The sequence below is a fragment of the Tyto alba genome, unplaced genomic scaffold (genome assembly GCF_018691265.1).
Source record: "Tyto alba isolate M040663 unplaced genomic scaffold, T.alba_DEE_v4.0 Super-Scaffold_1000006, whole genome shotgun sequence".
NCBI classification, from domain to species: Eukaryota; Metazoa; Chordata; class Aves; order Strigiformes; family Tytonidae; genus Tyto; species Tyto alba.
In genome coordinates, this window is record NW_024881272.1 from 19,533,925 (window position 1) to 19,549,237 (window position 15,313).

The window sequence follows — 15,313 nt, forward strand, 5'->3', positions numbered from 1 at the left end:
TTGTAGAATTAGTTCTATTGATGATTTCTGTGCTGAGTTTACTTATATTTCTACATTTTGAAATTCTAAAGTGCTTATATAAATAACCTGCATATGTAAGAGAAGATGGGTTTGTATTTCTAAAGAAGAAGTTGCCTTTAGGTAACATTTTGGATTTCTGGTAATAGAATAAGAGAATTACATTTTCTAATTCATGCAATATCAAAACTGCACCTTTAATTAAAGGACTGATTTGCAAGAGGTCTTATGTAATACTGCATTGGACTTCCCAGGCATAACTTTTCAGCCCTTCCCTCTTAGTGCAGTTCTTAACTTTGGGTGAGGTATTTCAGCTTCTCTTGCAGTGCCTAGGGAGAGAAAATACCCTGAAGAGGATCCACAAAAATTTGAGTGACTGAGAACTAGGAAGGAAGAAGGGTTGTGGCTTGACTTCTACCCACAAAGAGAGGTAGGCATTTGATGTCAGGCAGTAGAGAGGTATTGCTTTGTCTTGGATTCCTAGGCAGGTACTTCTTTCCTAGCACCTCCCACAGAACTGGAGAGGAATGTAGGTTGAGAATACTTCTGAGTGGGCCATGCCAGCAATGTAGAATACAGAATACTTGGACTGCTAATGTGGGTTAAGTTTAGTGACTGTGAATTAGCTTTAGAACAATCAGACATCTTTTTAAGTATAAGCAAGATGTCCAGTTGTTGAGAACTATCAAAACAGCCAGTCCTCCCTGGACAGGGATTTAGGTTTTGAGTGAAAATTACTGATGGACAGCTAAATGCTTGGGGATGCCCCACACATCACAAGTTAGGTGACAGTTGTGAGTGGAGCTGCTTTTTGGATGTATAATTTTCTCAGTATAATCTGTAGGTGGAGTTAATCAAGTAAGTCTTTCCGTAAAGTCAGCTTGTAATATCTGTAGTCAGTAACATCTATTCTGAGGTTAGAGATCCCTTAGAAATGTTGCATTCTACTTAAATGCCATACATATAATGAAACAGAGTTCACTCGGCTCCATGGAAACAGAACTAGGTCCTTAGAATATAATTACAGTAACTCAACTTGTAATGTGGCCAGATAATAAATTGAGGAAAAAGTGGCAGAGATGCTAATGACCAAAGATGAGCAGGACTTTTGAACTTACAGCTGAAAAAGTAGGTGTGTCCAATGCAGTCTCACATGCTTTATTTTCAGGACTTAACGAGAAGAGAGTTGTGAAAAAAAAAAAAAAAAAAAAAAAAAAAAAAATTCTGCAGCATTTTCAGGTTTTATTAAAAGCTGAGCTATTTCTCTCTTTTTTTTTTTTTTTTTCTTGTGAGACTGCAAGCAAAACTAGGATTGAAGCTTTCAGTTTCCTGACTTTTTTTTTTTTTTAAGGAACTTAAAAGAAATTTGGGGTTTTTTTGATATTTCATTGTCTAACATCTGTTGATTCTGACCTTTGTATCAGTGTCTTTAACAGATTCTTCTTCAACTTCCTTTTCACTGCCAAGAGAAACCCAAGGTTTGGGGACAGGAGGCTTATAAGGATGGACTTCCAGAGTTTCCTCTCTATTTTCTTCTTCTTTTTTGTCTTCTTTTTCTTCTGCAGTTTCTGCAGACTGTGACATCAAACAGTGACAAATGGTACTTTTTCAAAAATGTGTTACTCAAGTGTAAGTATGAACTAGAAACCCAGTTTTCAGTCTTTATTCATACATTCTTTACTTTTGTCTCAATGCAGTAAGTCTGGCTATACTGTGCCCCTGGGAACAATTAGGTTAGGTCTCATTCATTTATTTGTGCATTAGAATTTTCCAATAAATGTTACATATTTAATATTTAACTACTAAAGAGAGACTGTTGTCTTGCAAGAAAATCACTGTTATATAGAAAGAGTTTATAGTGATTTTCTACATTAGGACCTTCTGACTGGAATTGCAATTTGCTTTTCTATTGTTACTTCTCCTGATGCTGGATGACAAACTCATGTTGAAAAATTATATAACCTATCCATGAACCTTCTCCTATGATGCAATGTACAAGGGGAAGTCTTCTATGTATCTAGAGTTACTCAGAACTCAAGAAAAAACTTAAAGTATAATTTCAAGCATATATACGTACATATTGTGAAAAATTAAGTATATTTATTTGAAAATTCCCATTATATTATAATATTTTATTTTTATGTCTTACTTAAAAACCTAAGTCTTGCCAGAGGAAATTAATGCTTATGATAAAAATGCAGCAATGGGCATTATACTGGCCCTCTGGAGTAAAATACAAACATTTAATTCAGTCTTTCTCAGTATAAAAGATATTTTTACAGTGATACATGTATTTTTCCATGAGCAGTTTAACGTTTAGAGAAACACTCTGGCATGCCAAGCATACCAGATGCTTATGATTACAGTACCATTCCTGAAGTATATGTATGAGACAAGATTTGGAAATATTCACACATAGAACAGAGCTGTGGTATACTTGGATTTTCTTACCTTCAGAAGGTTTTCCTTAGCTTCCTCAGAAGCAACAAAGTAAAAGTTCTGTCCATACTGGAACTTTGCATCAAAAACTACTAAAAGTTCTTCCCCTGGATATTCCTATTTTAATTAAAATAATTAGTGGAAAACTGAAAGCAAGTAACATATAAAACAGACATGAGCCTGTGACTGGCAAAGCCACCACTAGTGTAAATTCGGTATCTGGTTAATTTTGTGGTCTTAACAGAGAATTTCATGTGCTAATTGAACAGGTGGGTTTTATTTCGTAATAAAAATGAGTCTGGGACAAAACTAACCTTTTCATACAGAGAATTAAACAGAAAAGAAACTGTTTCAATGATTCTCAATACATAAATAGATCATGAATTAGGGGAAGCCAAAATGTGTGAAGCTCTGCCAGTTCACAGAATCAAAACTAATAATATTTACATTACGTTTAGTATATTTTCAATCTATAGTTGAAGAAAAAAAAAAAAGTGGCATGGTGAACCATGAGAAACTTTGAGTTGACAGTGGTCCTATAGCCTTTGGACAGTACAGCATTAGTGCATTTATATAGAGTCAAACAAGGACAGACCTTATCATTAAAAGCATGTGTACTCTGAGAGCATGAAGTCTTAAAGTGAGAATGAAACAAGCTACATACTAGGACAACTTTTTTGACAGGATGGAAATCAGAAATTGCAGCTCTTGTTTTCAGGTCCTGAATGATGTCCTCTTTTTTAATAAGTTTGAAACAATTTTCTTCTGTGACATCTTCATCAACTCGGCAATTAAAAATTTCTTGGGTCTTTGTAGTGAAAACTAAAGGAAAGATTTCTGGGTGACCTATGAAAGAAAGCAAAATTACATGATAAACAAATGCATATTGCTTAAACATAAATGTATGCCTTAATAACTCTGGGTCTTTACTGTTTTCTAATGGAATGCCTTTGAATATCTCATCTTAGTTTTTGGTTTTTTGGAAGGCAGGGAATTTGAACTGTATTATAGTTTGTTAATTTTGGAAGAGGCTCTACCTAGCATTTCCTACTTAATGAATACGTTATTCCTAGTATGAGCTTTTTTTTTTTTTTCCTCTCAATCAACAGATGATTAAGAGCTTTAGTGGAGAGTCATTAATGGACTGTTTTTAATACATTAAGGACACAATTGCATGGCTCTGATTGAAGAGCCCATGAATAAATAAATACACTTTAGTCCTTCCCTGGAGAGTAATGCCATGTTAAGCCAATGTTTAATCTAAACAAGGCTTCAATACCATCCCAACTAAGGATACTTTTCTGATTTTGGCCTTTCATCTTCCTCTCATCCAGTTCAGAATGCAATTCATTCTATTTCTCAACTAACAGGTGAGACTAAAGCAAGGTCACTAAGATTCAAGTCAGATACAAGACTGTATTTTCAGCTTTGCTGTAGAACATATAGCTGTTGTTTACTATACACATGACCTGTTAGGTTCATTCATTTCAATTCAGAACAAGATAGCTATTTCTTATCCTAGCTCTGGGATTGTTACCTTAATTGTTTATAGTGAGGTTGGGTAGAGTTAGGTGACCTGGTGACTGTGTTTTGCAAACACTCAATCTGAAGATAATATACAGTGCTTCTTAAGTGTATGTCAGCTGCATGTACGTAACACTGGTCCTTCCCAAATTACATGTCTTGCCTTCTGGCTTATGTAACAGCTATAAGTGATTAAGATCACTATAGGCCCAGCTAGTTGAATCCAGCTGCCCACGAGATTCTTTTCTTCCTTTGCAATACTGCCGTGCTAGCAGACTCATGCTGTATGTCTCAGCTGCCACAGTAAGAGCATTCTTCATGAAGGCCAGTATACTTTTGTCCGAGGCTACTAGGCATTCACTTTGAATGGTCATCTTTTTGATAAACAGGAAAGTGGAAAAGATTTAGGGAAATTCATACATGGGATTTTTATGTACTGGGCTGGCTTTTGTGATAATAGCTGATACTTTCTATCTTCTTTGTTTCATTCTGTTTTTTAAATTTGAGTTATTTAATATTTTATCTTAATTCACAGAACTTGTATTTTTCTCCTTGTATGTGCCTTAAATTGAAGTTGATATATCTAAAATGATGATATTGACCAGCTGGCTCAGCATGTTTTTTAGAAGCCATCTCTAACCTAAGCCAACAAGGACTGACAAAATAATAAATCCTTCTTAGTCTCTATCATCCAGGAAGCTAAATCTCTGTATAAGCCTATCACATAATACATAATGTTTGATGAATCTGACATTTATCCTTTAAAATCATTCAGTGCTGCTCCCCCACTGCACCCGGTCTGTGATAGTCATCTCTAAAATTAATGGCATGTGCGATGCTTCTGGCATACCCTGCACTGAACAAGTATGATTTACTTGATATTCGCTAGTTATTTTAAAGCATACACAATCCATTCATAGCATGCACAGTCCATTACTTCGCTTCCTTCACAAGTTGTAGTCAATATTGCATGAATTTCCTTCCTGATATCTCAGAGATTTCTGGGAATTTTGTGCGGATGCTTCATAAAAATATAACTACAAAATCATAGGGATGTTGATTGGGAAAGACCTCTGAAAGTCATCTGGTCCAGACTCACTGTTGGTAACATCAGACCAAGCCACAACTCGTTTATCTTCCAGAGTTTGCCATTTTGACATCTATTCTCTTTAGCCTCCATATGAGGCCAAGACCTCTGCTTCTTCTTCTAGAAGCTAGATTCTTCTGCTAGATTCTTCTTGCTAGATTCTTCTGCTTATCAGTTTGGCTATGAGACCATGCTTAGAAAAAGTGTTTATTCCAGGGTCATTTGAAATCCTTTTAAGGAACTGCAAAAGTTGATCTGCAGGACTCCCAGGCCACCCTAGCCAAGGGCATGAGGCCTCATTAGGATGCCATTAGGAAGCAGACTCAAACCCTAGTAACGGTACAGATATACTTTACATTTTGATATATTAGAGACAAAGAAATTAGACCTCCTTTTGCAAATTAAATTTCATAGGATAGAAAAAGGATAGAAACTTAGAGCTGTGCATGGAAACAGAATGCAATTTCCATCCGCTACCGTGCACAGCTGGCTCACAGGACAGAATGGACAGGAGAGCAAAGGAGCAAAAAATTTGTACATATCTCAGTCCTCAGGGTTGGTTATGTGACTAGTGCAATTAGGACGACTAGAACCTAAAGAAAATTTATAAACATAATCTACTGATTCTTATGGGATTTTTTTCCAGGAGATTATTCCCATGGCTCAAATAAATTTAAGTAACACCAAACAATTAGATTTTTTTTTTGATACATCAAAAATCCTAAACAGAAGTAACTGTCATTTAGTCAAGAAGCTTGTATAATATTATTTTTTAAAATGCCGAATCATGCATACAGCCTTGTCCACAAATGTTGATGCTAAAGAAAACTTTCCAAAGAGATGTAGATTTCAATGTCAAATGAAACAATACAAGCATACATTAAAGTTAAGCAAAAATACAATAGACATCACTATGAGGGGGAGCAGAGTAGGACAAATAGTCTATTTTCTTCACCGCTCTATTGCTGTAAGTCCAAATTAAAAACAAAGTAATGATCAGAATTAAAATATGTACATCTTTTAGTCTAAATAAAATTCTATATTATAGAATTCTATATTATAACAGATTCTGTACTATAGGATCTGTATTATAGGTTCATTATTGTAACATAAAGAGCTGATACTGGAATTCTTACTATTATGAACATTTTTATTGAATAGTGCTTTCCAGTAAAGACTCTGTAGCATCTAATAAGAGGCTTCATATTGTGTTCTAATAGTAAATTGTGCCCATATAATTTGTAACAGTCTACAGCTCCTTGTATCACGAGAACTTCACAAAGGACCCGAAAGCTCTAAGAGAAGTAAAGCACACTTGCAGATCTTCCACTAAGGAGGTACCATGCATACAGTTTAAATCCTACACAGTCTTTGCATGTAGTAGCACTTTTTCCTGCCTTTAGCAACATCTTTCCAGCAATAGTTCAGATATTATGGCTTCTAATCTTATTTGCCACTAGGTGGAGGTAAAATTCTCTCTTACTGTCAAAAGTAAGTATCTCCAGGAACACCACAAATACAACTTTAAAAGGAACGCTTACATCATCTGAGGCATCGCTTATTGCCCATTTTCACTAATTGCAATTTAGCCATTTCGGTGAAGCTAATCAGAGTGCAATTTTCGTTTCCGCCTGTGTGCTCACTGGATTAGGTAGGAAGACAAGTGATTTATGGTTTCTTTTAAAATTACCTGGTTTGTATATTTGTCACATTACGTTTTAGCTTTTATCAATAAAAGCTGTACTGTTAAAAGCTAATTAAGAAGATAACCTTTTGGGCTGTTGCTGTAAAAGGTAGACAAATTTGACATTGATATCGATTTAAATTATATCAAAATATATAACTTGCACAAATCAGGTCAGAAGAAAAATCTAACTAGAGATCTGAAAAAATGTTTTAAAATTATTCGGTGTTTAAGATAAAAGAATATATTTCAATTAAAATAATCGCATGGTTTAGGCCATAACTATGGCCACACATAAAAATGCATTTTTCTTGCTCATAAGCCAAGAGAAGTGCTTGATATCTTTTGATGCTCAAATGGCAGATTTTTTTTTCTACAAAGCAAAAGAGATCAATCAGTGTTTATTTAGATCTGATCAAAAAAATGAGCTATCTTCACACCAGATTCAGTGATTTGACAAAAAGTTAAAAAGGATAAAAATATTTTCTTTCATTTGCTTAACTATTACTAAATGCAAACATTTTGCACCCTATAATTCTGTTCTAATGCTCTTTATTTCCCCTGATCCCAACTCCCCTTGACCAAAGATAAAAACATCTTCTACAAACCCACACCTATTTCAGCATTCCTTGCTGCACTGCCTGCTACTCAGAGTGGTACTGTAATCACTACTCTAACAGCTGCATTTCTTCATAGTTTCTCATTTTTCCCATTCATAAAAAATCGTTCCTTTTCATTCCCTAGCATTAGTAACATTGAAGCTTCAAAATGTTTAAAGTACTCCAAAACTATTAGGGCTTTAAAGCCCAGTCATCATAGCACTTACCTATACCAGCCATAGAAAGATCAACTTCATCTTTTTTACCTGAAATATAACAACATGATGTTATCAGTAGTTTTTCTTCCTAACAAAGTAACTATATACAGTTCTTTCATTGTTAGGGCAACATTTAAATATATATTTGCATTTAAAAGTAAACTGTGAAAAGGAAACAAAAAAATAATTTCTACTCAGTTCAAATTTAACACAAGAAATCAGTGAAGCCTTTTAAAATAGGTCTGTATATTAAGGAGATGTTAGCATATTTTGAAACTATGGAGATTAAAACTCATTTTTATTTTGAGCAGGTGGTGTACGTAAGAGAGAAGCCATAAGAAATCTGTCATCTTGTGATGCACACCGCAGTTTCCATGGTTGAAAACGGCACTGACTGCTACCTGCCTGGGGCAATTACCATGTAAACGGTGTAAATCATGTGGAGAGCAGATAAATGGGCAAGGCTCTCTAACATCAGAAAGCAGCAGAACTGGGAGGCTGCAGGAGGAGCAGGCGTTAGTCCCCTGGGACAAGTGGTGCAGTGGGCAGGCTTGCTCTGGCTGGCAGGGTGCTGCAGGAGCCGGGCTTTCTTCAGCTCCTGAGAGAGGGTCTGCAAACCTCCCAGCGAGGTTGGATGGGAAGAGATTAGCACTGATGTACAGAATATTCTCTGCAGCACAACAGCAATTAATCAGCTGGTTGGGCAAAGCAACTTCAGGAAGGTGGCTGTCACAGCAGAAAAAAAAAAATCCATGAAACAAAACAAATAAAACCCAAGCAAGAGTACATTCCCACCTTTTCTGAGAATGTGCATGGATCACTGGAGAAAAATATTTGTATATAGCAAAGGCTCGTTAGCCTTACACTTCACACTTCATTAACTATACACTTTATAAATGACACGAGTGAGATGTATCTCAGCATATCTCAAAAAAAATTGCAATAAAATGCAGTGCAAAATTAAATTATGAGACTTTGATATATTTTCAAGCTCTATTATTATACCTTTAGAGTGTGATCCTGAGCACCTGAACTCTTGCTTCTGGGGATACCTCTCTGACTGATGCTTTCTCCTTGGGCTGTTAGCTTTTGTGAAACTCCCCACTATAAATGTATATATTAAGCCTCTCAGTTTCCCATTCAATACTGTTATGACACCACAAACTATTAAATCTAAACTACCAAGACAAAGCGTAAATATTGCAATGTAGCTTTGTTATGTTTCATATATTGGTTACAAAACCATAATCAGTAATTCTAGATCTCCATTAATTATATAAAATAGTATACTCTAATTTATCTCATGTTTACTTAAATGCATGGACCCAAATTAAGGTACCTGTCACATGAGACCAGATTACTGCTTGTTTAATTGCTGCTGTACCTTACATACCAAGCTGTGTTTGTTTTCCTTTTGAGGATTTCTTAGCTTTGCTTCCACCTTTCCATTTCTTTGCTGAGGTTTTTGGACTTTTCAATGAGGTCTTGCCAGATACGAGATCTTCCGACATTTTTTTCAGATTTCACTAGAGAAAGATACATATCAATAAACTTTAAACAGACAGTGGAATGCACCATGTATGAGTGAAAATTTGGTCCATGATTTATCATTGCAGTAATATTTTCATACACAGCCAAAAGAATGTTCCATAATTTTAAATAATAACCACTATTTTGGTATGATATGTAATAAGTGGAAATACTTCTTCCAAAATATCCAAACCAGTGAAAGGTTAAATTAGGATAGGGATTTCCCTTGCAGAAAGCTAAGGACCTCAGCTACAGTGGGAAGAGTGCAGGTGAAAATTCTCCAGTTGTATATATTTGTCCCAATGTCTTTAAGTGTAAATCATTACTCAGCTGCACAAAGCATTTCTGTGCTTTTCTATTTCCAGTTCATTTTTCAGTGTAGTTCTGTGGAGGACAAACTTGGAAAGAAGTTGTATGCATAATTACATGTAGCAGCTGGAGACGATACTGTACAGAACGGTACTCTTGTTTCATTTACTCTCCTTCTTCCCAAAACCTAGAATAAGGATGAGAACAGCAGCATAGAAAAGGCTCAGTTCCACTGCAAAGAAGGAAATGCAATACAGCCTGCCCGCTGTACAAACCGGACAACACACTGCCACAGAATACACTGCCAGCACCATCCTGTGGAAGGTACACACATAGCAGCCGACAGGACAACTGCATTGGGATGGTCCAAATTCTGTCACAAGTACTGAAAATTATTTGATGTTATTCTTGAACAGCTAGAGGCATTCGACTGGGATAAGGGACTCTCAGTTTGTTTGTGTCCTCTTCCATGTTCCCCATTATTTTTAAGACTGCAAACTGACTGGGAGAAACACCATTTTTTTAAATGTCTACAAAGCACCTATAGTATTTGGATGCTATTATAACTTTAACACTAACAAGAGGAAAGCAGATGCACTTACAGGACCAAAAGAGATGGCACCTTCAAGAACTGTGTCATGACATAACTATCTCTGATGAACTCTTACAGGAGCTACAGCCTGTCTGCCTGCAGATGTGAACAGTGCGTTTACTGTCAGGATGCTTAAGGTGAAAAGGTGAGTTTGTAAAATGAACATTCTATATTGAGACTTTCCCAATGAAAGGTCTAAAATAGTGTGAGCATTAAAACAAACACACCGTGGCCTGTGCATTTGTAATTTCAGTGGTCATCCTGGCTTTGGGATGGCCTTTCATTCCCAGACTGAGAAACAGTGTTTTTCTGTTTTGTAACACAGTTCTCAAATACTCCAGAAGCAAGCAATATAATTTTAGCTTCCAATATAAATTTTAGTTTGGAGATGGCCACTGATGGCAAGATACAGGTCCTGGATTATAGCCTGGTATTATAGCTTGGGTTTGGGATCTATGTTAACTTCCCACAAATTCAAGGTAAATTTTGCTAATGGGAGCAGAGTCTGACATTATAGCTACATATTTTTCTGTTTCACTGCAATCAAAATAGAAAAACATAAATCCTCAGGCTCTCTTGTCTTGTATGGGATATCGCAGGTCACAGGTGACAAGCTGCATCCCTGGGACGTTAGTGCATTTCTCTGTTATTGGTCATTATGGCAAATACAGCCCCCTTCGTTAATCCATCTGAAGAACTGTAGCAATTCAATCTTCTGCTTTTCTCCAAAAAGCAATAATACCAATACAAAACAGATTAACATTTGAGAATTCTGAAACTTTTGCCTGGCAAGGGATGATGGTTTTGGAAGATTAAAAAAACTCTTGCAAGTCACATATAATGAATGTGTGGAGAAAATTAGGTTTTTCTGCCCTTATTCTCAGTCTTTTTGTCAAATACAGGACTACAAACACCTAACAGTATATTTATGTCTAATATATGTCTAACTTTTTATGTATTTTCCCAGTTATAATCTTTCAAATGAGCCTCTACACTGAACAATATGCCTAGTTTATAGTTCTGAAACACTTAGGGCTACCTAACTTAGAGTGCATGTCAATTCAGATGGTTAAAAGAGGCTAATTTTTTCTTATTAAATAAAAAAAAAAAAAAAGGCACAAAGCTATTTCTTATCCATCTCTCTGTATATTTTACATTTTAAAATTGTGACCCATTTTATAAATGGATTCTGTGATTAATCTAATTTGAAATGGATCTTGATGCCTCTGGATAAAAGAGACAGCCCTCCAGGGTAGAGGCCAGCTGGCTTAGAAAGTAGTTGAGGGACAATATGAACCATCTCATATACATTACAGTCACATTGTCTTACTTCACCATTTCCTAATTATACACTGAAACAAAGCCAATTTGGAAATTTTGAGTTCTATCTTCTGAGTAACCTAAACTCTAAGTCACATGAATAGAGGAAACAGAGAGGGCTGAGATAAGTCACATGTCTATGTTTAGTACAAAAACTTGCAAGTAATAACATCCCTTTTCCTTCTAACTGACTTCAAGTATATTATACCTATAAAAACAGTTAAAACTTCTGAAAATTGTCTCCCAGTAATGCAGTTCCTCCTTCTTTAATCAGGTGCAGAGGTACACACAGCACTATACAGATGAGGGTAGTGTTGGTGAAGGCAGCATGAGTGTCTGAGTGTATGTATATGCATATATTAATACAAAAAGTATCCCTGCTTAAGGGTTGAAAATGAATGCAGTGATAGGACTGTTCATGGTTCCATCTGTGATGCACAGAACCTCACCAGCTGGAAAGCAGATAGAAAAGTACAAAGTAATTATCTCCTTTTAGAGTATCCGCAACACCATATTGCATCTGCCCATTTGCCATCCTGTGGGCATATGATTGTCAGTGGTTAGGAAATATGTAAGGCCTCAAAATAAAACAAAAGCTAAAAACTCCTCTGGAAGCATACTCGAGCCCATAGCCATTTACAAAGCATGTATGCAAAGTTGGGTTTTTCACAGCGGATTACACTGGTGCTCCCCCAGGTGCTCCCTGCGGGAAACCAACACCACTGACAACTTGAAAACAGGTACTGAAGAGCAATCTTTTGCAGCCCACCTCTTCCAAAATAGACATAAAGGCATAAAAATCCTAATGGTTGTTAATGTGTACGATAACAGCTAGTATTTTCAGAAGTTACCTCTTACTGCAGGGGTTGGAGTTTTTTTCACTCCCTAAATTTTTACACGAAGTACCAAATCCTATCAAGAAAACCATGAAAAGTTTGGTGTCTGTGTTAGAGGGCTATCAGAAAATATGACAAAAAATATAATTTCTTTAATCTGTGGTTAATTCTTATCCTCTTAGGGATATTTCTATATTGCTTATTTAGAAAGGACTCTTAATATGTACATTTGTCCAGAAACATGCATTTCCATTAATGCTATATAATTTCATGATTCTGTGATTGAGAAGAGAGTTTGGAAACAACATTTAAATTAACATCATTTCAAAAATTTAAAAGTGAAAAAACCTATACAAAATAATAGCTCTTGAAAATCTATTGTCATAAACATTGTCATATATTTTATTCTTAAAAAGTAGGTAATATTAAAATTTCATTCAATATGTTCAGTCTAATTTTTCAGCAATTTTTCAGTGAAACGCAGCGTTACATTATTTAATTGGTAAAACCCAAGTAAATGTCTGACAACTTTATTTGACATTTTGTAACCTAGTTCATTTAGAGATGGCTATAATATTTTGAACGTTAGGCTTGAGAAAAAATAAGATCAGAGTGTTCTCATAATCATTTAATGTACTGAAATGTTTACAGTTATAAAACAAATCCGTGAAGTTGCTAGGAACTGCAAAAAGGGAAAGTTAATTAGCTATCAGTGGTACAAAAGATGCTGTCTGAATTGAGAACATGGAATGATTCATTTGTTGCCTAATGGAATGATTTAAGGTCAAGACTGTCTGCATTACTAATTTAGGGCTCTAATTTACTACAATTTGGAATGACAGAAGAATTGAGTGCACTTCCATTTAACAAAATCACTACAAAGAAATTATCAAAAACATGTGCTACTTGTTTTTTTGTTGTTGTGTTACTATCAAGGTAAAAATCACATTCGTCTGTAAATATTTAGGAACTTGTTAAAAATATCATCTTGACAATGACCTAATCTCTCCAGAAATTCATATTCACTTTAATTAAATTTATTCTACTTTGCTCTATACAAAGAGCAAATAATACAAACACCTGAAGTTATATAACCTGAAGTTAATACTGCTTGTGCATATTTGGACACACCTTCATTGTATAAATTGCAGGGAGTAAAGCTGAATTTTTGGCAACTGCCAAATCACTTCAGCATATGAATAGTTCTTTTTGAAGGTACCTGATTTCACACATACAAATTCTCATGAAACTAGGCCTTACTGACAGAAACCAGTAGAGAGGTAATTATAGGCTCTGGGATGATAAGTACAGTAAGTGTAAAATTAGGTTAAGAATTAATAAGGCATGAAGAACAAAATGGAGAACTTCATTAAAATATGGGATAATACTGTGTTTTGTTTCTTTCCTCCATTCAAAGAGGAATAGAATAAAATTGAAAATGGTAAAATAAGAGGGTAACATGGATGATCGAAGATATGGAACATGTTTTGTACTGGGAATAAACAAGGACTATTTTTAGCCAGGGAAAGACAGGACTAAAGAGCATATGACAGAAGGCAATAAAATCACAAGAGGCCTGGAGAAAGTGACCAGGGAATGATTATTCACGGTCTTTCGTAATACACGATCTATCTGGCATCACATGAGCTTACCAAGGGACAGCCTGAAAACAAACAAAAGTAGTACAGAAGTATTTCATTGCACAAATGGTAGCTGAATTATGGAGCATACTGCCTGCGAACAAGGTTGCTGCCAAAAGTGCACCATTTCAAAAAGTAACAGGGCAAATTGACAGATGAAAAATTGAGGGCTACTGAAAATAGTTATATTACCTCTGGCTATAGAAATGAAGCCATCAGTCCAAGAAAAAAGGGTGCAAAGAGTGGAAGTATAGCTTTATTGTAATCTTGCCCAGGCCCTTACTGGCCCAGGCAGAACTTGTTGTGAGCCAGTACCGCCGGTCAACTTAATTAAAATTTATTAACAGTTTGGCCGCTACTTCAATAATTAATAAGTATGGTATTTAAGTTGCCATAACACAATCCTTTCAGGAAGCAAACAGTAGCATATATTGTGACTTTTGCACCAGAAATGCTGTATTGTAAAGATTTCCACTGGATAAGCCTTTATCCTTTTTTTTTTTTTTTTTTTTTTTTAAGCAAAAGTAATAATTATCATCTGATCTTTGAAATGTGAGAGCTAGGTTGCTGGAACAAAACCCTGCGCGGAGTGGGCCGTGAGGAGGAATGCGCAGGTCCCGCGCAGCAGCAGCAGAGCAGCAGCGGGGCCCGCCGGCGGGGCTGAGGCCGGCTTTGCAGCCGCTCGGCGCTGCTCGCCAGCCCCCCGCCCGCCCCCGGCGCAGCCACGGCGGCGGAGGAAGGCGCTGGGCCCGCTGGCGGGCTGCGCGGTGAAAAAGGCGGCTGAGGCCGCACGGAGCAGGCCGCGGGCTCCGCGCCGCCGCCTCGGCCCGGCCCGGCCCAGCCTGGCCCGGCGGCCCCTCCCTGCCGGCCGCTGCCCGTGCGCTCAGGCCTGTGATTTTTCACCCGTTCCCGCCTGGCCGCCCTACCTGCGCGGCAGCCCGGCCCCGCGGCTTCCCTGACGCCGCGCGGTTGTCAGGGCAACGGGGCGGGCCAGGATTGACGTTTCCGGCATCCAGTCAGCGCTCTGCTTTCCAAGCCCGCCCCCGCGAGGGGAAGCCTCGCAGGAAGGCGGCCGTTTAGATCAAAACTACGTGTCCCAGCATGCTGTGCGCGGGAGGCTCGCCGCCGCCCCGGGGCACGCGGGGAGCAGAGCGCGATGGGGTGTGTAGGCGGCAGCCGCCTCGGCCCGCGGTCCCCCCCGTCCCCGCCATTAGCTGCCCGGCAGCGCTGGGCGCGTCTGCAGCGGGGAAGGGGGTTTAGGTGATTCGATGCGATTTGGTAATGACAAGGTTTGTGTTCCACATCTTTCATATTTTTGATGCATAAAAAATAATTTAATTTGCTTTGGTGCAATGTAAAACACAGGAACCCTGAAATATCTTTCCTTTGATGTCTGTGGAGCACCCGGTGCTGGTCCTTAGTGGCTCTCCAGGGACCCTCCATCCTCCTCTTTGTAGGCAGGAGAGATCCTCGCTGTCTTCAATTTCTCTCTCTACAGCCAGGAGGTTCCCTCTCTT

The 15,313-nt window shown here is 37.5% G+C and overlaps 1 protein-coding gene across 1 annotated transcript in view; it reads right to left on the bottom strand.

Moving 5' to 3' along the window:
- Positions 1–14,811, bottom strand: part of DNAI3 (dynein axonemal intermediate chain 3) — a 29,612-nt gene extending 14,801 nt beyond the window's left edge. Inside the window, exons 1-6 of the mRNA XM_042786350.1 lie at positions 14,723–14,811; positions 8,963–9,095; positions 7,579–7,617; positions 3,122–3,303; positions 2,470–2,574; positions 1,432–1,593 (exon numbers count right to left, since the gene is read on the bottom strand). Of these exons, the coding sequence (XP_042642284.1) occupies positions 1,432–1,593; positions 2,470–2,574; positions 3,122–3,303; positions 7,579–7,617; positions 8,963–9,080 (606 nt within the window). The 5' untranslated portion in view covers positions 9,081–9,095; positions 14,723–14,811. The remainder of the gene's footprint in view (positions 1–1,431; positions 1,594–2,469; positions 2,575–3,121; positions 3,304–7,578; positions 7,618–8,962; positions 9,096–14,722) is intronic.
- Between the last annotated feature and the right edge of the window lie 502 nt (positions 14,812–15,313).